The sequence below is a fragment of the Lontra canadensis genome, unplaced genomic scaffold, assembly GCF_010015895.1.
Source record: "Lontra canadensis isolate GAN:19392208 unplaced genomic scaffold, GSC_riverotter_1.0 scaffold137, whole genome shotgun sequence".
In the NCBI taxonomy this organism is placed as follows: Eukaryota; Metazoa; Chordata; class Mammalia; order Carnivora; family Mustelidae; genus Lontra; species Lontra canadensis.
This window is the reverse complement of record NW_022631131.1, coordinates 117,580-144,880: the sequence shown is the minus strand read 5'-3', so window position 1 is coordinate 144,880 and position 27,301 is coordinate 117,580. Positions and strand designations below refer to the sequence as shown.

The window sequence follows — 27,301 nt, the reverse complement described above, 5'->3', positions numbered from 1 at the left end:
ATATATATATATATATATATATATATATATATATATATAAAGGGTTTGAAACGTGAAGGGACCCCAAATGGAGGAGAGCAGCGACCAGGTTGGGAAAGTCACGGTTGCTCAGGTGGGCCACTGTACTTGCCATGGTGACGCTGGATTCTCAAATTCTAGGCTTATCTGCCTAATAGAGCACAGCAGTACAGTAATATCGTAAATAATGGTTTTATAATAGAGTCCACATACAGAGTAGGATTTGTGAAACAGCTGTGATATATGACCTACCTTACTGGGTAGGTTTCCCTTAAGAGAAGGAGAGCAATAAGGTGTGTAACCCCTGAATCTACATCATGTGTAGTGAAACCATTTGGACAATTTTCCAGAGGAAGTCGAGCTCAGCAGTGTCCACAACCAGACTCCTTGTCTCAGTCTCTCCCGTTGCCCAAGCTGAAGAGCTGAGAACGTGACATACCCCCTTTTACCATTTACATTCATCAGTCACCAGATTCTCAGTCTGATGCATCTCTCGCACTTGGCCTGTCTTTGCCCTCTTATCAAGCACTGTCCTCACTCCCTCAGTTGGCAGTATCCCAGCTGGTTTTCCACCCTGAATGCCCACACCAGTCACTCTTCCACGTCGCCTGCTTCCTCTCGGTCAGTTTCATGTTTTCACTCTTGAAGCACGTACTGTAAGCCAGACACCCTTTTAGGCACGGGGGATATGGAAAGATCCAGTTCCCATGGGGCTCACCTTTGGGAAGGGGGTGGGAGCCACAGGAAGACAGACAGGAAGCCAGCCAAGACTCAGACAAGTCAGTTTCAGACAGTAGTACCCATATAGAAGAAAACAAAGTATTCTCTATCTCCCCTACTAAGAATCCTTAAGGGGGCACCTGGGTGGCTCAGTCAGTTAAGCATCTAACTCTTGATTTCAGCTCAGATCATGATCTCAGGGTTGTGAGTTCGAGAGCCGCATTGGACTCTGCTTCCCCTTCTCCCTCTCCTTCTGCCCCCCACGCCCAGCTTATGCAGTCTCTCAAAAAATAAAAAAATAAAAAAATAAGAATCCTTAAGGGTGTCCCATTGCCTATAGATCTAAGCCTAAACTCCTTGCCTGTCATCTACCCCAGCCTATCTGGCTGGCCTCAGCTCCCACCACCCTCTTCCAAACACACTTCAATCCTGAACTCTGGGCCCATGCTTGCCATTCTCCCCGCATTCTCTAAATCTCACTTTCAGATCAAGCTTCAGGGTCATCTCTGTCTGGCCAAGGCCTCCTCACCCTCTGAGGGGCAGTTCATTGCCTCCTGTCTATAGGGTTCTGGAGATCCATGTGTGCTGGGGAAGCCAGGTGGGCTTCAGGGAGGAAGTGCAGTTAGAGCTTCGGGGGTGTTGTGAAAGGAAAGAGACACAGCGGCCATGCTGGGCAAGCCCCCTGGGCTCACCATGAGCCTGTTCCCACAGGGACTGGGCACCATGTTCTGGAGCTGCTTTCCTCCACGTCTGTGCAGAGTCATGTGAGGAAGAGAGAGCAGTTCTCCATCAGGGCGCTGAGAGCCTGGTTTGTTCAGAGAGCGTGTCTGCCTGGCAGAGCCCTGGGCCACACAGGCCAGGAGGCTGCACCAAGCCCTCCACGTCTGCTTGGACTAGGCACCTCCCTCCACCGTGTGCTTCCTGCGCGCACCCCCTAGCCCTTGAGTGATGCCAGCTCTAGTACCTTAGATGGTAGCCATTTGTTCAGTCCACCTCCCCCCGCCCCCAGGCTGTGAGCTCCTTGAGAACGGAGCTGTTTTATTATCTTGCAGCCCAGAGCCTTAGACACAGACATTTGATGTCAACATGTTTCAAGACAAGGCTGAGGAACTCCTGAGCTTATTAATAGAACAACACTGTTCAAAAATGCCATCCTTGGGGCGCCTGGGGGGCTCAGTTGGTTAAGTGTCTGCCTTTGACTCGGGTCATGATCTTGGGGTCCTGGGGTTGAGCCCCGTGTTGGGCTCCCTGCTCAGCGGGGAGGCTGCTTCTCCCTCTCCCTGCGCCTGCTGCTTCCCCTGCTCATGCTCACCCTCTCTCTCTTTTTCTGAAATAAATTTTTATTAAAAATGCCATCCTTAAAAAAGAAAATGCCATCTTCTAAGGCCAAGCCCAGTGAAAATAATTAATCTTGTATATGCGTTCTTTTCATGAGTCTCCTTTCAGTACATGTACCCCCAGTATGTTTGTGGGGAGCCGGGACCCCCTTCAGTGCTCTGTTCGCAGATGGGGGACTGCCGTGTCTGTCGAGTGACCCACGGCCACCACGGATTGAAGTCCTGATGCTCCTTGACCCTCAGGGGCTGAACAGGCAGATATAGAATGGTGTCCCTGACAAACCAGTAGAACCCATCTGTTCGGAGGAAGATGTGGTCCGGGGTCATGTCACTCCGGTCTTACTTAGCACCTTCATTAACGATGTGAGTAGAAAATAAACACCAGCGTTCACAGATGGTGCTAACTTTGGAGGTGCTGTTAACAGAAGCATCAAGACAGAAGTAGAAATGTAAGCAGGAAACACCAAAGATGTTTAAAAAAAAAAAAAATAGAACTCTCAAACAGGTTTTTGGGGTTTTTTTTTTTTTTAGTAAAATAAAGCCCCTTCAAGCACAAGCACAGAGATAAGAAGCTGAAGGGACGTGGGAAAGAAGGGAGAGCTCTAAGAGAAAGGTGGGGAAGAGGAGCTTGCAGACCTGGCCTCTTGTTAGAGATGATGGGACACGGTCCACGTGTCCCCTGACCCAGCCTGTGAGGCAGCCCCGTTCCCAGCAGCTGTCCCATTTGTTCTGTGGCAGGCTTTTTTGTTCGGTTTGGTGGTGTTTTGTCGTGTTGCTTCTGTGTTTGGTTCTTTCTGCATATTTGAGGGAGCTCTGGGTATGGTTTTGTTCTTACCATTTGGTTTTGAAAGGCTTCATTATCCCTCACATTGAGCATAAATTTGGGCATTTTGGGAGGGACAGAAAGACGCAGCCTTTAAATAGAGTCCAGATTCCAAATGTATAACGCAAAACGAAGCCGCCTCATCGCCACGGTCTCCGGTCCCCGATGGCAGGGGAGGGACACAACTCAGACACCAGCGGCAACCCCCAGCCTCCGGGGGTGAGCTCCCCTGAGCTGCTTTCAGCGTGCGGAGGCCACAGGAGGCCATGCCCTGCTTCACCTTGCCAGGGGACAGCTGCCAACACACAGAGAATAGGAACCTTCCGGTTGACAGAAACAGAAGCCAGGTGTCCAGGGAGAAACAGCCTTCCTCGGGGACTCCGAATGGAAAGTCAAGACCCCAAGATGCACCAGGGAGGAGTCAAAACAGCGCACAGACTCTCCAAGCCCCAGGACAGCGCCCCATCCTTTGACTGCCTGGAGCCAAGTGTGCCTGGCAACATCAACCATCTTCTGGCCCAGGAGTGAGAGACGCAAACACCCGGAAAGGGAAACAGACAAGCTGCGAAAGTGCGCATGCGGTGGGGGGCGTGGCCCCAGGCAAGACCGTCCCAGCCGAGGCCTCATTCTAGCAGATTCCGAAAGCTTTTGTACCTGGCTCAGGAGCGCCAGGGATCGAGGAATCCCACGCCTGCTGCACGAGCACTAGAAGAGCGTGGGGACTGGGCAGATGGGGTTCCCTCCCGAGACCAACACCCTGGAGCTGGGTCTAGCCTCCCCACTCCGCAGCTGGGAGGAGCTGCGTGACCCAGCCGCGCTTCCCTGTCCTCGTCCGCAGCACAGGCATCATCAGCACCCGCTAAGGTTTGGGTGAGGATTAAAGGAGGGGGCGCAGGTAGTAAAACGCTTCCTCCAGTGCCTTGTACACGGCAGGCTCTTGATAAATGCGTGACAATGGTCAGCCTCCCCTGCCCCCATCTAAGACACCCTTACATCTACACAAGGCACACTACTAAGCAGTACCAGCCTTCGCCGGCACGTCTCTGTTTATACATGTGTGTGTTTCCAGACTCCGTCAGTCCAAGCGCTCTTGTTTCCCGGAGAACTTCATCAGCAGTGGGGCAGCAGCACCTCATGCGGGAGAGCGTGGATTGACCAAGCAAGGTCGTGAGTCGCTGTGCAAAGGGACTCTTGTGTTCTGAAGAGTGAGCCTCACTCGTGCCTGTTAGTAGGTCCCTGCATGTAAACAGACCCTTGCTGAGAACCAGGCGCCGGGGGCACACTTCTCAGCAACCCTGCTCTGAAGATGCTCCAGGCTGGCCCCGGGTCTCCCCAGAGAGTCCCAGCCACCTTCTCAGTCATGGCTCTTTAAAAACCAGTATTCTGGGGCGCCTGGGTGGCTCCGTGGGTTAAAGCCTCTGCCTTCAGCTCCGGTCGTGATCTCAGGGTCCTGGGATCGAGCCCCACATCGGACTCTCTGCTCAGCAGGGAGCTGCTTCCCTCGCTCTCTGCCTGCCTCTCTGCCTACTTGTGAATTCTGTCTGTCAAATAAATAAACAAAATCTTTAAAAACAAAACCAGTATTCTTTCTCTAGACATTTATGAAACTCCTGTTTTGGAGGAGACAACGCACAAGGGGGCTCTCCACAGGGGGATGAAAACTACGCAGCAGTGCTGTGCTCAGAAGCATGTAGTAAACAGGGAGACCAGCTCCCGGGTATGTTCTAGTGACTCTCAGTGGCAGGACTCACAGGGGCGGAGGCTTGGACTCAAGCCTGGTTGCCTGGGTTCAAATTCTGATGGCGCTGTGTGACCTTGGCGGGTATTTTGCGTCTCTGCACCTTATTTCCTCTTCTGAAAATGCAGCTTCCCTCACCCAGTCATGAGAATCCCGTGAACCGGTATCTATAAAACTGTTCTTGAATTCGTTATTACACACGCATACCTTGTTTCATCGAGTTTCCCTTTACTATGCCTCACGGATCGGAGATGGGGAAGCAGAAGCCGAATTCTCGGAAGCACCTCCTTTTACTGGGCTTCACTTCCTCCACTGAACGCCAAGCATGTTTTTACAGTCGAGCAAGTCCCTTGCCGCCATTTTTCCCCGCAGCATTTGCTCACTTTGTCTCTCACGTTTTGGTAATCCTCCCACTATTTCGAACTTTCTCATTGTTATTTGTTAGGGTGATCCGTGATCAGTGGTGTTTGGTGTTACTGCTACAGTTGTTTTGGGTGCCAAGATCTGCCCCCATACAAGATGGTGAATAAGGAAATGTGTATGTTCTGACTGCTCCACCGACCAGCCGCCCTCCCCAACCCCCACTTCACGTCTCTCTTCCTCCCCTCCAGCCTCCCTATTCCCGGAGACACAACAGTCTTGAAATCAGGGCCGTGAATGACCCTACAGTGGCTTCTAAGTGCCCAAGGGAATGGAAGAGTCGCACATCTCTCACCATCAATCAGAAGCCCACCATGACCAAGCTTAGTGAGGAAGGCACGTCGAAAGTGGAGACAGACCAGAAACTAGGCCTCTCGTACCCAACAGCCAAGTTGTGAACGCAGAGGAAAAGTGCCTGGAGGAGATTAGAAGGGCTCCTCCAGCGAACACACGGACAGTGAGAAAGCGACACAGCTGATTACTGACATGGAGAAGGTTCTTGGGGTCCGAAAGAAGATCGAGCCAGCCACGACGTTCCCGGAAGCCAAAGCCTAATCTAGAGCAAGGCCCCAACTCTCTTCGCTTCTGTGAAGGTTGAGAGAGGGATGAAGCCGCAGAAGAAAAGTCTGAAGCTGGTGGAGGTTAGTTCATGAGGTTTAAGAAAAGAAGCATTTTCCATAACAGAGAAGCAGCAAGAGGAAGCAGCAGGTGCTGAGGCAGAAGCTGCAGCAAGATCTCCAGGAGATCCAGGTCAGATCCTTCATGACGGCGGCCATGCCAAACCGCAGGTTTTCAGCGTAGACAAAACAGCCGTCTCTCGGAAGACATCATCATCTAGGACTTTCAGAGCTAGAAAGGAGAAGCCCGTGCAAAGCTTCAGAGGACAGGCTGACCCTCCTGTTAGGGGCTAATGCAGCGGGTTCTGTGTACATCATCGTCTACTGAGCAGCTTCAGCCCACTGTTGAGAGCCACTGCTCAGGAAGAGATACATTTCAAAATACAGCGGCTCGCAGATAATGCACTTGGTCACGCAAGAGCTGTGAGGGACACGGATCAGGAGTAATATCAAGTCCTGTTGCAGAAATACATTTCCTAAGGCTCTAGCTGCCGCAGGTGGTGAGTCCTCTGACGGACCTAAGAGAGCAAAATAATGAAAACCTTCTAGAAAGGATTCACCATTCTCTCCTGATGCCATTAAGAACACTTGTGATTGGAGCCCCCAGGTGGCTCAGTGGGTTAAGCCTCTGCCTTCGGCTCAGGTCATGATCTTGGGGTCCTGGGATCAAGCCCCGCATCAGGCTCTCTTCTCAGGGAAGAGCCTGCTTCTCCCTCTCCCTGCTGTTCCCCCCCACCACCACTGGTATTCTCTCTTGCTCTCTGTCAAATAAATAAAATCTTTAAAAAAAAAAATGTTTGTGATTCGTGGGAAGAGGTCAAAATCTTAATGTTAACAGGAACTTGGGACAAGTAGATTCCCACCCTCACAGAGGACTTTGAGGGGTTCAAGACCTCCGTGCAGATGTGGCAGAAACTACAAGAAAAGTAGAATAAGAAGTGGAGCCCGGAGAGGGACAGAGTTGCTGCAACCTCATGATGAACCCTGAGTGGGGGAGGAGCTGCTTCTCACAGAGGAACGAAGGTGGTGGTTTCTTGAGATGTAAACTGCTTCTGGTGAAGAGGCTGTGAAGACTGTCGAAATGACCACAGAGATTTAGGACATGACATACACCTGGTTGATAAAGCAGGAGCAGGGTTCCAGAGGACTGACTCCCGACCTTGAGAGAAGGTTGGCTGTGGGTAAAATGCTATTGAACCGCACTGCCTGCTACAGAGACATCATTCCTGAATGGAAGAGTCAAACTTCACTTATTTTAAGAAACTGCCCCAGCCACCCCGACCTTCGGCAGCCAGCACCCCGATCTGTCTGCAGCTGCCAGCAGCGAGGGGAGACCCCCTCCACCAGCAAAAAGAGTACAACTCGCTGAAAGCTTGGGTGATGGTTAGCATTTGTGAGCAATAGAACGATCTTTTTTCCTTTTTTAAAGATTTTATTTGACAGAGATCACAAGTAGGCAGAGAGGCAGGCAGAGGGAGAAGGGGAAACGGGTTCCCCACCGAGCAGAGAGCCCGATGTGGGGCTCAATCCCAGGACCCTGAGATCATGACCGGAGCCGAAGGTAGAGGCTTTAACCCACTGAGCCACCCAGGTGCCCTGTAGCTGCATTTCTAAATCAAACCCAAGAAGTCACCTTTAACAGAGCTTCACACACCTGGGTCTACATACCCACATTCGTGTTTCCTTGTTCCCACGTTTCTTCTTGGCTGCTTTTGTCCCTCCTGTCTACCTTGCATTAGATGAAGGGGAGCGTCTTTCCCACTTCCTTCTACTTCTTCCCGTCTTATACGTTTTAGCTGAGCATTCTTGTTTCCCATTCGTTTTCTTTATGCCCATGCAGGTCTTAGGAAATCCAGAGTCATCCCCATCCTCCTCCCAGATGCAAGGACCCAAGTCCCTCCCTGAGAACCACCAACCTGTCTATCATGTTGTTGTTTTCCAGGACTTTATTTAGATCCATCCTCAACTGAACCCCCAAAGTTAGTCATTTTCATTTTTATTATTATTATTATTTACAGTGAATGCTTATTTAGATTTACCTTGGTGTCGGAGTTGGTCATTGTTTTGCCCGCACACCCAGGCAATTGGCTGGGTATAGAATTCTAGGTTGACGGTTATTTTCCTTCAACGCTTGGAAGAGTCTGTTTTCATTATTTCTTCACATTTGATGAGAAGGCCTACTCTTCCTTTGCAAGTAATGCATCTTTTTCCTCTGGGTGTTCTTGTGGTTTGCCATTTGGTGATCTGCAGTGGGTTTGCTCTTCAGGAGGTTAAAAGAAGAAAGCTTGAGGTCTCAGGTCTTTTCTGGAAAACTGTGTTTTCCCACACAGTGATTCCTTTGCCACTTTGCCAGGCCTGAAGGTAGACTCCAGTGACCCTTTCCTAGATCTTGGAGCCTGCCAGGGCTCAGCCTCCTCCCAGACCTCAGACCTGGGCATGATGCCTGCTCAAGCCAGCATGTCCCCAGGCTTGGCATTTGCTGAACCCTAGCCTCGTACTCCCTCTTTTCTTCTAACTCCAGGAGATTATCCTTGTTTTCCTTTAGCCTCCACTTCCGATTTTATGTGGAATTCTATTCATATTCCTAGACACCAGCAAGCCATCAGGGAAGCTTGTCAGCTCCCATCATGCCAATGGAATGAGCAGGGCACCATTGCTCACTCTGAGCTATGAGAGAACAGTGGACAGAGAGAAACACCCGGCTCAGCCCAGGATGGGGGCAGGCGGTTCTCAAGAGCTCTGGGGAATGACTGAAGGGATTTTAGCAGGAGAGGGACAGGATCTTTTTGTGCCTTAAGAAGATCTCTCTGATGACAATGTGGAGGACATGTGTGAAGGGGGGAAGGGGGCAAACTGAAGGCAGAGGAGTCTGTTGGGAGGCTGCATCGGGGCTGAGTTCTGGACTATGGTGACAGCAAGGGAGTGAGACCGAGAAAACGCAGTGAACCAAGAGGTTGGTGACTCGCTGTGGGCAGCGGAAGGAGAGGAAGGATCCAGGCTGACTTGCGGCTTCCAGGCCTCCATGATCAGGTAGATGATGACCACACTCCCCATCCTAGGCGTGATGAGAGGAGGGAGCCAGTTTTGGGGAAGGGGCCAAGAGGATGAGCTCAGCATTGAACACATGAGGACTCAGCTTAGGGTGTTTCTCTGGTAGGTGGTAGCAGATCTGTGCTTGGACCCCATGCTAAGATGGGGACACTGACTGGGTAACTGTCACTGAAACCGCAGGCATGGGGTGACACTACTGTGGGAAAATGTCTGAGAGGAGAAGGACTAAAGATAAAACTTAAGAAGTAAGAAGATACTCCTGTAGGAGTCCTTGTCCTTCCTTAAGTGCCAGTCTGGACATCCCCACCTCTGGAAGCCCAGGGCAGCTGAGGGGGCCCTCCTCTGTGGGTCCCATGCACATCACCCCATCAAGAACGGGAGCACCTTGAGCTCGGGACCCAGGGTCCAGCCAGGTTAGCTGCTCAGTGAAGAGCTGCCAGGCAGACCGCAGGCCAGGAAGAAATGGGCGATGGTGGTCAGCGAGGAGAAAGCAGAGGCAAGGCCACAAATAGGGGACATGGGTTTCTGCCCACCAGACCTGGGAGCAGACTCTGTTCAGTGATGTGGAGGCAGACGTGGGGCCTCAGAACAAGCTGCCTGCCGAGACAAGTGTCGTGACAAGGGAAGTTTTCTCTTCTAACTAAAAATGGTGACCCCGTGCCTCACCAGCAGCAACCCAGACAGGACTCGGGAGACCAGGAGTTGGGATACCCCACTCTCAGGACCAGTGATGTTGGCTTCAGTCTCGCTTTACAAGTGACCCCGACCCGAGTAGCCCTTCAGCCCCGAGAAAAACAGAAGTAGCATTTCCTGAAGCCGGGTTTTGAAAGACTAGCCTTGTGTGGTTTGACACAGCAGCGTGGGGCTTGCTTCCTGACGCGAAACGCACAGGGACAGCTGCACACACAAGCTCTGGCTGTCCCATCCATAGCGCATCCCAGCCACCACCCAAGCTAACACGTTGTATCCTAGAGGTGCCTAGAGAAGGGCCTGACTCTGGGCCCCGGGGGTCCGGCACGAAATGCTGACCACACCACTCACCGCTTGGAGAGGCCTCTATTTACAACCTGCCTGCGTCTGGTGCAAGGCGAGCTTCCTCCCACCACATCCTGTGTGCAAACCCGAGGGCACAGGTCGAATTAGCCTCACACTTGGGAACACCTTGCCGGCCCCCAGAGAACGTGCTCGCCAGGGCACAGCACTATACCCCGCACCCCCTACGTTCCCCCTTAGAGCACATTTATCCAAATGGGGTCACCACCCTTCTGGAGGGGAACACCGGCGACGCCCTTGAGAAAGTGGCCCACTCGTTTCTGGGTGGGTGGGGGTCTCCCCATCCCAGCTGCAGGGGGCTGGACAGGAGTGGACACTTCCTAGGCCGATTCAGCTCCCAGGGATACTTTGGTTTCCCCTTTCTGTGCAGGACCTACAAAGAAACCCCACAGTTCATGCGGGGACGCCTGTTGCTGGGGTCTTGCATTTACCCATGGATTTCCCTAATGAGGACCAGCGTCTAAATGCAAAATGAAGGAACGTAATTCGATAAAGGCCATTTGCCTGCAGTGATGGCTTGGAACAGATGAAACAAGATGAAAGTCCCCGAATTCCAGAGTTTGCTGAGCCATTAAGTCCTGTAACAGAAGACGGGGAGGAAAGCAGCCCTCCCCTTGCCGCCAGCCTCCAGCGGCAGCTGTCACTGGGCTTGGCGTGCCATCGGAGGGAGACACCCTGCTCCCATCTATAAAATCTGCCTTTTCTTAAAAAGATGAGGAAGTCACTCTAGTGCTCTAAAGATTTCTAGTGTGGTGAAGGTCCAGCCAGAGAGGTCAGCTGACGCTCCCAGAAGGTCTACTTCCTGGCCACCCCTGGAACCCAGCTACTGCTCTGTCCCCAAAACAGGCACAAGAAACCCCTAGCTGGTTTTAGAGCCATTTTGGGTTGAGCTTGAGATGAGAAAGAAAACACAGTTTGAGGGCAAGTTCTTATTTGTCCTTTATGCAAGATTGTATAGGGGCACCTGGGTGGCTCAGTCAGTTACGAGTCTGCCTTCAGCTCGGATCATGATCCTGGGGTCTTGGGATCGAGCTCTGCATCGGGCTCCCTGCTCAGCGGGAAGCCTGCTGCTTCTCCCTCTCTCACTCCCCCTGCTCATGTTCCTACTCTACTCTCTCTGTCAAATAAAAAATCTTTTAAAAATTTTTTTCTTTAAATATTTTATTGTAATGCACACACGCATGAGCAGGGGGCAGGGCAGAGGGAGAGGATCGCCTGCAGACCCTGCGTGGAGCACGGAGCTCACGCCGGGGCTCCATCCCACCACCCTGAGATCCTGACCTGAGCCAAGACCAAGAATCGGATGCTCAACTGTACCTCCCAGGGGTCCCGATTAGTCTTTCAGAGGAATCTACTTTTTTTTTCTCTCGTTATCGTGGCTTAAAATACACAGAACGTAAATTTACCATTAGTCACGTTTAGTACAGTTGCAGTGCTATGCAGCCGTCACCGCCGTCTAGTTCCAGAATATTCTCGTCACCCCAGAAGGAAACCCCATACCCTTCAAGCAGTCCCTCCACACCCCACCCCTCTGTTTCTATCCCTGTGGATTTGGGTGTTCTGCACATATCCTGCAAGTGGAAATACACAACACATGGCTTTTGTGTCTGGCTTCTCAGCTTGTTTTCCAGGGTCCTCTGTGTTGGGGCCTGTGTCAGTGCTTCCGTTTTACGGCTCAGCGGTATTTCACCGCGCGGATATGCCACTCCGGCCCTTCACTGGCTGACAGATATTTGGGTTATTTCTACCTTCTGTTTATGGTCTGTGAAGCTGCCGTAATCAGTATGGTAAATGTTGTTGTGTTGTGTGAACTTCTGCTTCCAGTTCTCTTGGATGTGTCTCCAGGAGTGGGAGGACTTGCTGGGTTGTGGGGTAATAATTCTGTGCGACTTGCTGAGGAGCCGCCAGACTCCATCCACGTCCTCCCACTTTGTCACCCATTGGTGGCTGTGTGCAGACAGCGCCGGCAGGTGTTGCTCAGCCCAGCCCTGAAGACCAGAAGGCTGTTCTCCTTGCAGCCCACGTTGTTCTATCCTAAAACCATCACATGTAGCCCCTCACCCCTGACTTCTGCCCACACCCCACAGCACTCCATGAAAACAGGCTGGGAATCCGGACAGGGCCCCTCAGGGCTCTGCCGAGGGAAGGAGCAGGAGCACCGGCACGGACTGTCACTTAATTTGGGAATAGAGAATATTCCTTTGCTAAGGGGCAGGCCTCCCATTTTACAGGCTGTCTGGCCACTTTCCCTTTGGGATGAACTTCACAGGCTGGGCCTGCTTCGGCCCTCACTGAGCCCAGCCTGTATGAGTATTTGGAGTTGGCGGAGTTGTGTTGCTGGCGGCAGGGAGCGGTGTGCGGAGCAAGGGACATGAGGCCTGCGCACCACACCAGCGCTGCGTGAGCCCTGTTAAGGGCCCTTGCTGCCCTCTGGGACTCGCATTCTGGAAGTGGAGCCCAGACCGTGGGCTGAGGCTGCTATAAAGGCTAGCGGAGATGCATCCAGCCCCGCCCAGTGTAGGAAGCAGCAGCCTGGAGCTCCGGTTCTCTGCCTGGAGCTTTTTCTCTCCTACAACCCCCACCCGGGGGGCTCATTTACAAGGTGAAGTTGGGCCCTTGTGACTTCCTTCTGCAATCTACATAACCGGTTGCTCTTCCCTCTCCCACCAGCCTCACCCCTGCACCGAGACTTGAGAGCAGATGCTAGAGATGCCCAGAGCCCGAAAGAGGGAGGAAGAGTGAACTCAGGGGCCACACTGCGTGGACACCGAACTCAGGGCTGGGGAGGGCTGGAGTCAGAAGGACCCTACTGAAAGTAGCCTTTCCCAGTGGTACAAACATGAGAACATGGGGGTCGCTAGTGAGTACCATCCCCCCCCATTTGGAATGTGGCCCTTTTAGAGCCATTTTGAGGACTTTCTCTAGAACCCATTGCGTGCACACTACTGTACCATGGAGTAGGTGGGGGACACAGACGCAGAAAGCGGGAGACAGGGCCTGTCCCCAGCAGTGCACTGAGGGAAGACATGTGCCCACTACCAGGCAAGGGCAAAAGGGATGCCTCTACCAGAGCCAGAAGAGGGACATCCCCAGGGGTTGTGATTCCAGCTCAGAGGGACCCAGAGGCGGTGCCAGGTTGACAAGAGGGACCAGGAGGCTGACTAAGCCGGGAAAGGTGCAGGATCCAGGTCCTAGAAGCATCTGCAGCCACAGGCAGGGCTGTAAGGGGGGGGGGGGGGGCTTTCCTTGCCCTGGGCTAGCATGACAGTGGGGACCAGGAGCGCAGGGCCCTCACCGAGACCCCACACAACAGCCCTGGCTCCCCCAGGATCAGAGCAGTGCCTGAGTCACTGCCTCCGCCGGGCTCTATTTATGTCCAAGTCTAGTTAAAAATATCTGTCTAAGCCAAGGTTTTAGCTGCAGCTGACAAGACATTAAGTATTAGATACTTAGTGCCCACAAGTGATAACCACGAGCCTCCTCCTGCTCCACCGTCTGCCTCCGGGACAGACCAGGAAGAAGGCAGGTGGGAAAGAGGCAGGAGGAAGCCCGAGCGCGACATCCTTGGCCACGTGCAGACAGGTGCCGGGAAGCCCCCGCTGCGGCGTGGAGGTCCCTCGTCCGAGGGGCCGCGCCTCCCGTCAGGCCAAGCACGTGCCCGGAAAGCACCTCGCACACACCTGGGCACAGCAGAGCTGCGTGCCCTGCCAGCCCACCCAGCGCCCCGGATCCCGGCCAACACAGGCCCTCCTCCTTGCATCTCTGGCTCCGAGAAAGCCGAGGGGCACAAGCCACGGTGTGGGGTGTGCCATTGTGTGAGAGCGCACAGGAGGTGCCCGCCACTTTGCATGTGTTCCTCCACTTGGCAAAGAGGTGGCGTCTGGAATGCCCGCAGCGTGGCAGCCCGCGGCAGGTGCACTGGCACTTGGGGTCGGGGGGCATCTACCAGGCAGGCCTTCGGTGACCCCGAGTGGGCGAGGGCCGCTCAGGGCACTGGGAAAGCAGGAGTCAGCCCCCGTTCTCCCTGCTGGGCCCCGTACTGGGCAGAACTCCCAGGACACCTTTCTCTCACCAGGCAGAGCCCACAGGCAAGAATCTCCAGTCCCCCCACCACCCCCACATGCCTCCCAGGGCTCCCTGTTGCGGCCACAGACTGCTGATCAGTAGCCCCGAGTCAGAAACTCGTGCCTCTTCTGATGACCCCTGCTGACCTTTCCCACCCAAGTGACCAGGTCCCCGACCTCAGGCCAGGGTGCCGCATTGCGCAGCTCTGGTCCCCCCGCAGCAAGCTGGGTGCCCCCGTGGCAGCCCCACTCTCTGCCGGCTTGAGGCTGCCGCCCAGCGCTGACTTTTGCTGCCCTCACCCTGTCTGAGGGCATCGCCCCTGCCCCTGACCCTGAGAGCTGGGCACACTGTGGGCCCCAGGGGTTGCCAGGGCCATTCACCCCACTCTGGCCGCCTGCTCACTGCCTGTCTGGTCTTTCTCTTTCTGGTTCTTCCAGTGAGAAGCGCCACCTTCAAGTCAACGTCACTAACCCCGTGCAGTGCAGCCTGCACGGCAAGAAGTGCACCGTCTCCGTGGAGACGCGGACCAACCAGCCAGAGCCCGACTTCACCAAGAACCGCTCCGGCTTCATCCTCAGCGTGCCGGGGAACTGACCGCGCACCGGGGAGGCCTTGCAGCCCCCGTCTGACTTGCTGACTCCCCGCTACCGCCCGCTAGAAATCAGCTCACAAGAGTCCTCCGTGCTTGGGGCCGAGCCCCTCTCCTGCCTCCTCCAGGGCTCCTCCCCTGAGGTTTTCTTGCTGGTTTTCTGCCTTTGGTCTCCATCCTCCTCTCCCCCCACTTTCCACAGCCCTCACTCAACAAACCAAAGACCCCGGCGCCCTGCCACAGACCCCTGGGCTCACACCCAGACACAGCTCCCCGCAGAGGCCACTCAATGTCGGCAGAGGCCCCCGCCGCCACCCCCCCCACCCCCACTGGCCTGTTGAGGTCCACATGCCTGACCCACTGACCACCTGACACCACAAGGGGTGGATGCAGTTTTCCCAACCCAAAACGTGCTCCCCTGGGGGGTTTGGGGGATATCGTTGGAGATGAGCTGGGGATATAGCCCTGTTTTCTCCATAAGCACAGCCCGCCACCCCTTTCCCCTAAGGGTCCCTGGCTCAGAGCTCCTCAGTGGGTCCCCTCTCCCCAGCAGTCAGCCAGAGCCATCAGGGAGGCAGGTTCACCTGTCGGGCCGGCCCCTCGGCCCCTGGCCAGAACAGCCGTGCCCAGCTGGCGGCCCAGCCTGCACGCCCCCCTGCCCCCCACCCCCGGGCCCACAGGCCACCTCTCTGGGAGAGAGCAGAGCAGGTGCTCCAAGGCCCATCTTAACTGCATGGCCTGTGCCCATGGCAGTCACACAGTGACATATGCAACACTCAGGGCTGCACATCGGATACAGTGTCTGCTGTGCCCACACTCCCGGAGGGAGCACCAATTAGAAAACGGAATTCTAGGGGGCAGGGAGCACTCCAAGTGGCGGCGGGGGTGAGGGGGGTCTGAAGTTTTCCCCTTCTGACACCTCTGTTTCAGACACGTTTGGAGAACAAGGACCAGGGCCAGAAGGGCAGAGTGACAGAAACAGAGTGGGGGGGGGGGGTCCTGGCACTGCAGGCCAGGCCAGGATGCCCCCCTAGCCCCGCATACACCTCCCCACCCCACCCCCACAGCTGGGGCCCAGGCTGGGCCTGCAGACCTCATGCCAGGAGAGTGCCACGGTCTTGCCAGGCTGGGCCCAGCAGGATGCTTCCGGAGACCCATCCGCTCCTGAGCCTCGACTGAGGACGCTGCCCCAAGCCCCGAGCAGCGCGGGCTGCCCAGGCCAGGAGACTTAAAAGGAGAGACCTGGGACACCCCAATGTGGGGAGGAGGCTGAGGGGGAGCCCACAGCTTGGGAGGAGACCATTGGGAGATAAAAGAGGGACGCGCTGACGTTCTCCTCACTTTTTATGCCTCAGATGCTGCCCACTCCCTCCTCCTACCACCTCCCCCTGATCCCGAGCCACCACCCTGACTCTGCAACACACACTAGTGTCTGAGCGCAGCACCCTGCCCCCTGCCGTGCCTGGCCCGGCGCCTGCCACCATGACCTGGCCGACCCGCCGGGTGGTCCCAACAAGCAGCCCGGTTTTCCCCACACCCCCCTGCCTGACTCCCCATGGCCCCCAAAACCGCAAAACCTTTGCACCATGTGCAATTTGCGACAAAGAATCCTCTTGGCATCGGTCCTTAGAAAGCCTTTCTCATTCTGGAAGCCCGGTCAGCTGCCTGCCCGCACAGAGGCGCCACCAGCCTGTTTAGCAGCGGAGTTTTGCCAATCACCTTGACACTAGCGGAACCATCCTCCCTGGGATGGCGCCTGCTCTCCTTTCCACTCATTTCCCCCAAACTTGTTGCTTTACGCTAGAGACATGCACATGTATGTTTTAGATGCACCAAAATGGAACATGCCAAAAGGAGTGCCTTTCCGGGGCTGGGGAGGAGGGTGGGTGGTGGGGTCCTTCGTGCCGCCTCTCGGGGTTGCCTGGGGCTCCTCGGCCCCTTGCAGCCGAGGGCCAGTCGACAAGCACTTTTTCCTGATGTCCTAACAGAATCCCAGTATGTGGCAGCTGGGGAAGGCTCCCGCCTTCAGGGCGTCAGCTTTGCAGTGCCTCCAGGTGCTGGGGGAGGGGGGGCGAGCAGGAGGACACAGTGATTGTATGCAATGAAGTGTTTCTCTTGATCTAATTAAATGCAGTTTTATGGTTTGCTGCGTTTATTCCTATTTTCCATTAAATTAACTTTATTTCTAGAGCATATTTTGATTTACCATCAAGAGCAATAAAGCATTAAATCTTATTTTTAAAGGTGTCCTGCTTATCTGTGATTGAAAACTAGACCTACCATTGTGACATTCCAGCTGGTAAAACGTCAGCTGTTGCCCCAGAGGATGGGAGGGAGCATTAACCACAAATAAGGTAAAATGGAGGCTAATTTACCGAGGCTTTTCAACGAAAATATTGAACACCCAGCGGGAAGTCTGGGAGGCAACAGAGTTCAATCAAAGCACGTCGTTCCATTCTGAGGCCTGCACGTCAGACTCCAGACTCAAAGTTCACGGCGTGGTGTTGACTGAAGTCAGGGCACGTATCAGCGAAGGAAGCCTACAGCGGCTGGAGGCCTCTCCCCGGGAGGGCTGGCTGGGGACAAGGGGGGTGGCAAGAGAAGGAGCGGGAGGAATCCAAACCTGTCTGGGTGGGGGCAGGTCAGCAAGGCCCCAGAGAGGGCAGAGCCTCCCCAGCCCCCAGCTCCCCACTCGCTCACTGTCCTTGGTGGCAAAGAACGTGCTTCTGCAACTCCGACCGAGGGAAAGGCCCGGAGAAGAACCGGTGGCCCCCGTCACAGAGCAGACCGCTCCCGCAGGGCAAGCTGGGTGGAAATGCCTTCCTGGCGTCCAAGGGCACCGCGGGACCAGAGGGTGCAGGCCCTGGGTAGGCTCAAGTTCACACTGCCCAAAACCCTGAAGCTTGGGCTTGGGGGCAGGAGGGGGCCAGGACCGCTGGCAGTACCGCCAGTAGGGGGCCCCACTCTTGCCACAATCGTGGGCTGGGAGCCGCAGGGCTGGATTCCTCACTCTTGGAAACCTGCTCCCAGCTAAAGTGGCAGGTCTGAGCCACGTGGACACAACTCTGCAGCCACCGGCCAGAGAGGAAGCCTCTGGGCCGTGGGTGCTGAGCAGAGCCAGGCCAGGGATACGTGGGCAACAGCCTCAGAGCCAAGCTCCCCGAAGGGAGCCAAGACTGGTGCCCCTGCGGGAGTCATGACACCAGCCCTCACAGGGCCAAGCCTGGGCCTAATCCTCGGCCCCTGGCCACATGTCCCAGTCACCCAGCTCTGCAAAGCCAAGCCCGGGGTACCTTGGGGGAGCAACACCTGCCACCAGCCCTTGGCAAGGCTAAGCTCTAGTTGACTTAACCTGCACTTCTCTCTTAATCACCTTAACTTGAAAGCACCAGTTAAGCCCTCTCCCTGAGCCCTGCCCTCCCCCCACCACCCAGCCCCTCCCCACGATACAAATCCAATTACATTCAGAGCGCAGGAATCATTTATAAAAGGGGCCCCCAGCCTGCTCGTGAATGACAAGAGGCCTACGGAATGGATGGTCAGTGCATTTTATTTAATCAGCACAGTACAAAAATAAATAAAAATAAGGGAGAGGGAATTAAGTTACAGCCAAACTGAGCTTCATGACCTTGTCAGATTATAAACCATACACACTTACAAACACACTACACATACATACAAAATGAGACAAATATAAATTAATATTAACAATACCCACGGTTTGGTCAAAGAATAACTACAGAACGAATTGCACTAAGAACCAACATACACCGCACGTGTAATTAGCAGTTTCAAATATACAGCGATGAATAATTCTGAGTGGGGGAAAAAATGGCACATTTTCTTCTCATTGCAAGTTTAACAACTGCTGGAACAAAACTAAATTCTAAGAACTGCATGGAAAGAAGATAGCAACCCTTCAGGTTTACAAGAAAAAGAGAAAAACCAAATCCTGAACTATTATTCCTGTGACTGGGCACGGGTGTAATGTTCACGGCCATCTGTTCTAAGATTGTTTTTAAGACACAAAATGCTCCTGGTTCGCATGCACGAGATCACTGTCAAAGCAACAATGAAAGAATAAAGGGTTTGTTTCTTTTCCGTAGGTTAGTTTTTTTTTTTTAATTGTTGTTCTAAAAGTAGTCTTCATAGCAGCATGTCAAATGGGTTCACTGCCTGCACAGAGTCCAGCGGCCCCTGCACCCCAGGACTGCCCAGCACGAGGGCGCGGAGGAGGACGGCGCAGGCTTCACACGGGACGGGGTGGAGGGGGAGCAGCCTGAGACTGGCTGCCTTGGTCCACCAGCCACTCCTAAAATTTGCACCTCCTCCGAGAAATAAAAAAATAAATACGGAGAAAGAGAAGGAAACACACAAAACCGGAATCCTGGGGACGCAACCGATGCACACAGTCTCAGGCCAAGTTCGGCCGCCGCGGAGAAGAGTGACTACAGACGCGCGCCCCTCCTCTGGAGACTGGGCTCCCGAACCTCCCTCTTTCGGGCCGTCAGGGCCTGCTGCCCCCACGGGCCTCCTACCTCGGGTCACACGTGGTGGCGGGATCTGCACAGACAGGCTGTGTGACAACTCCGACCGAGAGGAGAATAAGCGGTGGCGTTGAGAAGTCCGTGCCAGCAGCCGCAGGATCCTTCCAGCAGGTTCCTTCCCGCTCCACACGGGATTATCCGGCAGTCCCGGGAAAGGCTCAGGCTCAGCGTGGGCCCGAGGCTAGCTGGGGCAAACTTGATCCCAGCCCGGGTGGGCCCTCCCCCTCTCATCCCGAAACACCCAGGGCCGGCAGCTCGCCTCCAGGCCTCTTTTAAACTGGGACCTCCGGGTTTCACAGCTTTCTCTTGTTTGGGTGAATTTCAGTAGTGCTCGAGCTACAACCAGCATCCACCTGGAACCTAATCCTAGGGCAAAGGCCCCTCTGCCTGCCCCCAGCCCCCTATCCCAGCACTCCCCCGGAGGGGGTGGGGTGCACGGGGACTGGAAGCAAGGACTCCCCAGAGCGCCTTCACATTGGTCTTTGTTCCCCAAAGCTGGAGTGATGGGCCACCGAGGAAGGTTCGCTTCCTTCTCCCAATCCTCTCCCAAGTCCCAAGCCATCAATCTGGGAGAGTTAGAAAGGAAATTGATTAAGTACACCTGGTGTGTTTTCACAGCCACTAGGGTAAGGTGGAAACCCAAACCAGCAGCTGCAAATGATCAGGTACAGGTTCAGCAGGCTTCCAAAGCAAAGATCAGGAGCGCTACGCCCATCTTGGAATTGTCTCCCAAGATCCAGTGGTCTCATGGGGCCTTGCGGGGCAAGGCTTCGTCTTCAGAAGAAACTGAACTGTTTGAAAACAGCTTGAAATGAACAAGGGTAGGGACAAGGGGTACATCATGACCACATCGCCCTGATCCCTGACATCACCCCCCACAACCCCAACTCTGCGGAATGAATGTCATGCACCAGCAAGAAGCCTTAGCCCTTAGGTGGGCGCTGGCTGGTCTCAGGCATGACAACCCCACCTGCCCAGAAGGCAGGCTGTTGGTAATGGGCACCTGCAGCTGTCCTGGCCATCACCACAGGGTGAGTAAGCTGCATTAGTCAAATGAAAAGACTCACCCAGGAAAGGAGTTGTCCCTAGCTGCACCCCACCCCTGTAGCTGGGACCCAAAATCGAAGACCTTAATGAATCAAACCAGCTCATTAACCCAACACTGCCAACACAGCTGGGAGCAGGGGCTAAAGGGACTAGGGGGCAAGGTCCATGTCTTCACTAAAGGAAAGCCCTCCTCTCTGAAAAAGAAAAAAGAGCAAACCGGGGTGGTGCATGGTCAAACGACAGGCCCCAATCTTTGTACCAGGCCAAGCTTCTCCTCGACTGAAGAGTTGTCCCCGGGGGGTGGGCTCCTTGCCTCCCAACCCTACTCGGGGCTCGGTCGGGATGGCCAGCTCCACAGGCCTCTGGGAGAATGGATGACCCAAAGCAAGAGCAAGGAAAAGACCTCCAACCGGGAACGCCAACTGCTCCCTAGGCCAACTGGCCAGAGGCCCCTCTCCGGCTCCCGTGCCAGGAGCGGCCGCGGGCAGCCTCACCTGCCCCAGTCCGGCAAGAACACAGGCCGCAGAGGCAGCTCAGTCCTTTGAATTCCCCAGAGTTGAGAGGTCAGCAGCCCGGGTGGCTCTGAATACATCTTCTGGGTTTTGCACAAGGTTCGGGAGTTCAAAAGAGCCCAGAGTTCTAGGCAGGGCTGAAGAAAACCCCAAGGAGAGACGATGGAAAGGGAGAGGCCCTCGGTGGCTTTGCTAGACACATACTGTACACAAAATCTGATTTGCTTAATAATAAATTTTGTAAAAATGAATGGAATCCTTGAGCCATGATGCGGGCCACGGGGCTCACCGATCAAGCCCAAGGAGGAGCCGCTTCTTGTCCTCCTGACCACTCTCGTTCTTCAGGTCGGAGAACACCTGCGTGAAGTAGTGCGGGTCAGCGTTGATCTGCAGCATCTTGGAGCTCATGAGGTTGATGACGGAGAGGCAGCGGTCCCAAAAGGCCTCCTTGCAGCTCTCCACCAGGAAGGGCTTGAGCGGGTAGGAGATCTCGTTGCCCATGTAGGAGTAGGAGAGGTACAGGCAGGTCAGCAGGATGGCCTGGAGCTCGTGGTCCGAGCCCACCTCGGAGGAGATGACATCCCTGCACAGCATGTAGAGGAAGACCACGTTGGCGGGCGTGATGAAGCCCTGGTCCTGCCAGCCCTGCAGGAGCAGCGAGCGGTCCACGCTGCGCAGCCAGAGCACAGGGTCCGTGGGGGACAGGTGCTTTAGGCGGTAGCACCGGCGGCACAGAAACTCGCCCAGGCAGCGCAGCAGCTCGCTCGTGGACGCCTGGACGATGACACGTTTGGGCGTCCCTGTGGAGGTGAGGGCAGGGTGCGGGGCCTTCTTGACGGAGGAGGAGACCCCGCTCTGGGAGCCCGAGAGCTGGCCGGCAGCGGGTGCGGGCGGCTGGGCCGGTGGGGGCTGGGCGAACGTGGACAGGTTGGCGCAGGACAGCGACTTCTTCAGATTCTCATTGTTGAGGTGCGTGATGTTGTTCTGGTAGCTGCTGTTCGGCTGCACCTTCTTGGAGTTCTTCTTCTTGGCCGACACGGCCACGATCCTCTTCCACGGCAGCACAGAGATGATGGAGTGCCGCTTCAGGTTCTTGTCCTTGGCGTTCTTGCTGTTCTGCACGGCCGTGTAGTGGCCCACCGTGGCCGCGCCATCCTCAAACAACGTGGCCTTCCGGTAGCTGGGGGACAGGGACAGCACCGTGCCCATGGTGCCGCTGCGCGCCGGGCGGGGGCCCGCGCCCCTGCGCGCCCAGCCTGCCGGACGGAGGGAGAGAACAGCTCAGCGAGCCCGCGGCGGCCCCGGGCAGGAGGCGGGGGCGCTCCCGGGGGCGCGTGCTGCCCCTTCGGATCTGCGTGGAAAACAAGATGGTTCTCAGCACCAGGCGGGGCTCGGCGCCGCGCTCCCCCACCCGGCCCAACGCGGCCCCCGCGGACTTGGCCCCGGCCCCGCGCCCCCGCGCCGCAGCCCGGCCGCCTCCACTGCGGCTCCCCCCGCCCGCCTGCCGCGGCCGCTGCGGTCCGAACAGCCGCGGGAGGGGCCCGGGCGCCGCCGGAGGTGGCGGGGGGAGGGGTGGGGGAGACCCCTGCCTCGACACCGCGCGCGGCCCCGACCCCGGCCGCGGCTCCTCGGGGGCAGCTGGCGGCTCCGAGGCGCAGGCTTACCCGGCAGGCGGCGGCGACTCCTGCGCTCCGCGCCCTCCCTCCGCAATGCGCGCCGCGGCTCGGGCCCGCGGTCCCGGCGCTCGGCAGGGCTCGGCGGGGCTCGCGCTCGGCGGCGGCGGCTCCGGAGCTTCTGTCCAAGGTTCTGCAGGCGCCGCGGCCCCGCCCCCCGCCGGCCGCCTTCGCCGCCGCCGCGCTCCCGTTCCCGCTCCCGCCCCGGCGCGCACCTCAGAGGCCTCCCTGTCGGGGACGCGCGCGCGCGCACGCGGCCCACGCGCAGGCCCCAGCTGGCCTGCTCCGGCCTGGGAACCGGGCCGCCGCGGTCCTCAGCGCCAGCCCCCGCGCGCGGTGCGGGCAGGGATGCGGCCGCGAGCCCGAGCGCCTCTACTCGCCGCACCCCATCTGGGACCCGGACTCGGGCGGTGGCGGCGGGTACTCGCGGCACCGGCCCCGCCCCGCCTCTCGGGGCCGCCCCTCCCGCACCGCTCGCCGCCTGCTCTGCGCCGCCGCGCCAGCAGCCGCCCGGCCGCGTGAGAGTCCCCGGCGCCCCGCGCAGCCGAGCTCTGGCCGGGCGGGGGACGGGAGGGCGTGCGCCGGGGGCGGGGCCGAGGGCCGATCCCGCCCGCCGCCCCGCCCAGACACGTGCTGCCTTTGTTCCCGCCGCGGCGCCCGCAGCAGCGGACCGCGGGGGCGCTCTCCGCCGCGTCCCCGCCCTGGCGACGCGCGGCCCGCTCGGGCTGAGGCTGCCGCGGCAGACGCCATCCACAGAGGCCGGCCGGGGCCCCGAGATCCTTTTTTCCATTAACATCCTCGTCCCCCGGGAAAGAAGCCTGGAAGCTCCAGGAGGAAGGCCCCGAGCCGGGGGAGGCGAAGCCTTTGCGGAAGCCACTCACAGCCTGATGGACTGCCCCATCGACTTTCATGTCTCCCCCTCCGGGGGCCTGTATTCCCGCACCTCAGGTAAAGGGCCAGAGCCCGGGTAAATAGAAATCCAGGCCAGAGAGGCGTAGGCAGTTCTGGGCTGGTCCAGGTAACAGCGACTGGCTTTCCCCCACCCACCTGGGACGGGGCTCTGAGGCCCCCCGGGTGGGCCGCTGCCCCAGAGATGGGCCAATCCTTCACAAACGTGACCTCGACATTTCCAGTGGCCCTCCTATCAGTTATAGTAAAACTGAAGCCACTGCGTTTCCAACCCTTTGATCCTCTGATTTCGATGTTTTTCATGTTTTTCATGCTAACCACATTATCATTTGTAGACGTGGTGCCAGTCATTGTAAAATTCTTATTCCAGTAAGAACAGTTCCTCTCAAAGACAAGAATTCAGATCCTTCACAAGAGCCATTCTTCATTTGTTTTTCTTTTAGTTTGATTCTGGAAACTGATTTAGAGTTATGCACAAACGGGAGAACCAGAAGAGTCAAACCTATCTTCATCCAGCTTATCGCCTCTAGATCAAAAGATACGTGGTAATCCAGATTAACTACCAATTCCCGGACTCCAAGCCACTCCAGCACACGAGGCCGTCAACCTGGGCCAGCTCTGCCAGTGCTGCCTCCATACGGCCCTACACAAAAACAATGCTGCTATCGAATGTGTATATGTACAACCCAGCAATTTGTCAACAGTGGCAACTGAAAGCTTTAAAGACTTTGGTGACCATATAATGGAAAATGCATTATTGTGTACCCAGAGGGCTACTTCTGAAACACCCACGAATCTTAACTCCGATGAAAACTAACCCTTAGCTCAACGGGCTCTTCCCTCCCCGTGTTCCTCTGTGTGCAACCTCTTCTTACTCTTGAGATGCAACTTATCTCCTTCCCGACACAAAGGAGGGTAAGGAGTTTGAAGAAGTAATCTACTCCAGGTCCCCTGGCCCAATGACTCTCTGTCTCCAAGGCAAAGCCTTTTTCCCTCCAGGCCCCCTGGTGGAGAGGCCCAGCTCCCAAGTGGGCCTTTGTCCACACTGCCTCTCAAGGTACCCTTCGGATCCTGGTGCTGAGCAGAGGTTAAATGCTTTCCACTTCACAAAATATGCCTAGATATCGAAGTCTGTAAGCCTCACCTTCAAGCCACCCTGTTACTTGTACCTACAAATTTCAGTTCTAGCTATCCCGATTCATGGCAGGCAGTGACCAAGGTCCGCTTTACCCCACTTCATTTCCCAAAGCAAAGCAGCAGGCCCTTGCCTGGCCCTTTTCCAGTCTGGCCACACTGGTATCCTCTCTCGCCGTCATCCACCCAGCCTTCCCAAGCACCTTCAAGAAGAGCTCTTTGCGTTACTACCTCAACCTTGTCACACTTGTCAAAGGCAAAGCCAAGTCTGCAGCCCAGCACGAACAAAATGCGCACCGCCAGCCCACTTGCTATTTTGACCGAGGAAAGGGGTTGTCTGGAAGTCCTGTCCACCCCCCTGCTGTGCCCACTGTTTCGGGGCACTCACCACCGCCACCACCCCCAATTCCCATCACAGCTCCAGTTGCAAGGCAAGGCAGATTCTGCCAGAAACGGCAGAATCTAGGCCCAGAACGCAGACCCAGCTGAATAAGGCAGAGCTGTTTTCTTCCCAGTCTTCCTCAGAGAACTGTAGGTAAGAGCTCCAGACCTCACGTCAGCCAGCCTATTCATTCTATAGCCAGAAGGGCCAGCCTGCTTGTTTATCTACACTGTTGGTATCCAAGGTGTCACAGAGAATCCCTGTCCTCTGCATGGCCTCATCCCCACGCCACCCTGAGAAAGAGAAGGCCCCAGCCGGCTACCTTCCGGGAGGGCTCCAAATAAAGCAGGGCTAAGCCCTGGCTTCTGAGGAAGCCATGCCTTGTTCCTTCAGGGATCACAGAGCAGCATCTAGCGGTGCTTCTGGGCAGCACAGGTTATGTAACGAGCCCGCAGCCGCGCTCCAGAGCCAAGTGCCTCAGCGCCAGCCCCCAACACCAGCGTGGTCTCCTTAGCACACAAGAAACCCTTGGCACCCTGAGGGCTGGTTCCAGGAAGGGTCCCTGGGTGAGGAAGCCAGGCCCAGGCCAGCCTACGGGCCACCAGGCCCACTCAGCTGTGCCCAGCCCCAGCGCACCTGAGGCCAGGGAGGGAGAGCAGGCCTGGAGGCCTAGAGCAGCACTGCCCAGAAAAACAGAACGTGAGCTGCAGATGCAAGCCACACAGGTGTTTGAGTATTTTCGAGTAGCCACATTTAAAAAAAAAAAAAAAAAAAAGGAAGAAACGGGTGGATTTTAATAATATATTTTATTTAGCCCATTATGCTCAAAATATTTCAACATATATATAAAAAAGTTGAGCTATTTTACATTTTTTTCATACTGTCTCCAAAGTCCGGTTTGTTTACATTTGCAGCAGCACACTCGGAACCAGCCCCATGTCGAAGGCTCCGCAGCCACGTGTGGCCAGTGGCTGCACAGTGGACAGCGCAGGTCTAGAGACCGTCAGACCCACAAAGGGAGCAGAGGAAGGGCCGCTGCCAACTGAGCCTCGGGGCTGCCCTGTGCTTGGGGAACTCCCCCCTCTTCTGCCGCAGGGTCAGCAAAAAGCAAAATTCTTCCCGCAAGTGAAACTATACAGGAGACTCCACAGAACTGAAACAGAGTAAAAACGCAGTTGGGACTGGAGTGGAGCAGGCAGTGAGCGCCCCCCCTGCCCCCTTGGCCTCAGAGCCCCTCAAGCTGCTGCCAGGGTCTGAGAGGCGGTATGAAAATCACTGCTTTTGAGGATTCCAACTAAAAACAAAACCACAACTAAAAGGACTCTCCAGGCACCTGCAGTGGTATCACCTCATAGAACCTTCATAGCACAATTGCCTCCCAAGGAAGCAGCCCAAACCCCCTATCCTCACCGGACCCTGTTGCCTTGGAAAACCAGAAGGATCCCTGCACACCACCTCCCATTTCAGACCTCACTGACCACCTTTCTTACCCAAAGCCCTCCACTTTACCCCAAATCTAAAGGTCTCCCACAAAGCAAATGATGTACCAGAGCTTTGGCGGGTCTAGAAGGCTACAGAGCTGTGCAGACTTGATCAGAAGCCCTCCAGCACTCAAGAAAAGGACACTTTTTGAAAAAAAAAAAAAATTGTTTTTATTGGAACTCATCTGAACATCAGATATACCTGGTGTTGGTTAGCAAGAACCGTTTGTACATTTGATATTGATGGTGCCAAAACCAAAACAGTGACTGGACATGATGGGGAGAGATGCTGAGAACAAAAACCTGATTTTGGAGAGGAAAGTAAAAGCCAGTCAGATTCAGTGAGGATGCAAAACCTGGTACAACAAAATCCTTTTACAAAATATAAATTTATTACGAAAACCTGGAAGGATAATCTGAGAAAGGGAAAGAAAGAGAAAAGGAGGCCAGCAGGAGGAGGCAGGAAGGGAGGAGTTAAAGAGAAGACGGATGAGAGGAGGAAGGAATACAGCTGGGCGCGACAGAGGTGCAGAAGCTTACCTGCCCAAATGGCAGAAAGCCTCATTACACAATCTTACCATAACACAAAGCATGCTGAAATACAATGCTCTACCTCCCAGCCGGTCAGTTTCTAAGAGGTAAATAAAGCAGCTCCCTGGGAGGGGGACATGAGGTTGCTCGAAAACCCAACAACGAAGGTTTAAAAAAAAAAAAAAAAGAAAAGAAAGCAAGAAAGAAAAACCCACACCCCACAGTCTCATTTCCAATGTTCACTTGTTTAAAAAAAGATTAAATCCATCTGACAGCAGGAGGAGGAGTGGGACAGGGAGAGAAGCTGATGGATTTCAGACAGCCCGACTCCCCTAGAGGGGAAGGAGGGAGGAAGAGAGACATGGGATGGTCTCCTGGTCGAGAGGGGAAAGAGAAAGGACAGAGAAGAGCGGAGGAGAAGGGCAATTAAAACACTGACGTCTAATCTAGTTTACTGTGTTAAAAAGAGCCACATGCACAGCAGGCCCCCTAAGGGCCCACACTGCTCCCGTGTGGCCCTGGTGGACACTAGCTCCTGGCCTCGTCCCCATTCCTCCACAGGTCATCGCGGAGCCGTGCAGGTGCGGCGGCGGTGGCGGCGGCGGGCCCTCTGGCCAGTCTACTGGAGCCGTTGTCGGCCGGTGGGGGGGGGGG

The 27,301-nt window shown here is 55.6% G+C and overlaps 2 protein-coding genes across 4 annotated transcripts in view; one reads left to right on the top strand and one right to left on the bottom strand.

The window, feature by feature from the left end:
- Positions 1-14,734, top strand: part of MYO1D (myosin ID) — a 335,010-nt gene extending 320,276 nt beyond the window's left edge. For both annotated transcript variants that reach the window (XM_032843261.1, XM_032843262.1), the window contains exon 22: positions 14,280-14,734. In XM_032843261.1, the coding sequence (XP_032699152.1) occupies positions 14,280-14,436 (157 nt within the window). In that variant the 3' untranslated portion in view covers positions 14,437-14,734. The remainder of the gene's footprint in view (positions 1-14,279) is intronic.
- Positions 14,735-17,963: 3,229 nt separating this feature from the next.
- Positions 17,964-24,976, bottom strand: CDK5R1 (cyclin dependent kinase 5 regulatory subunit 1). Of its 2 annotated transcripts, none has more exons than XM_032843250.1 (2): positions 24,958-24,976; positions 17,964-21,888 (listed from the first exon to the last, which is right to left on the bottom strand). In XM_032843250.1, the coding sequence occupies exon 2, from the start codon at positions 21,744-21,746 to the stop codon at positions 20,823-20,825; it is 924 nt and encodes a 307-aa protein (XP_032699141.1). In that variant the 5' UTR covers positions 21,747-21,888; positions 24,958-24,976; the 3' UTR covers positions 17,964-20,822. The 2 variants fall into 2 exon arrangements, with proteins under 2 accessions (XP_032699141.1, XP_032699140.1); XM_032843249.1 differs by lacking the exon at positions 24,958-24,976 and adding an exon at positions 22,202-22,696.
- Positions 24,977-27,301: the final 2,325 nt, after the last annotated feature.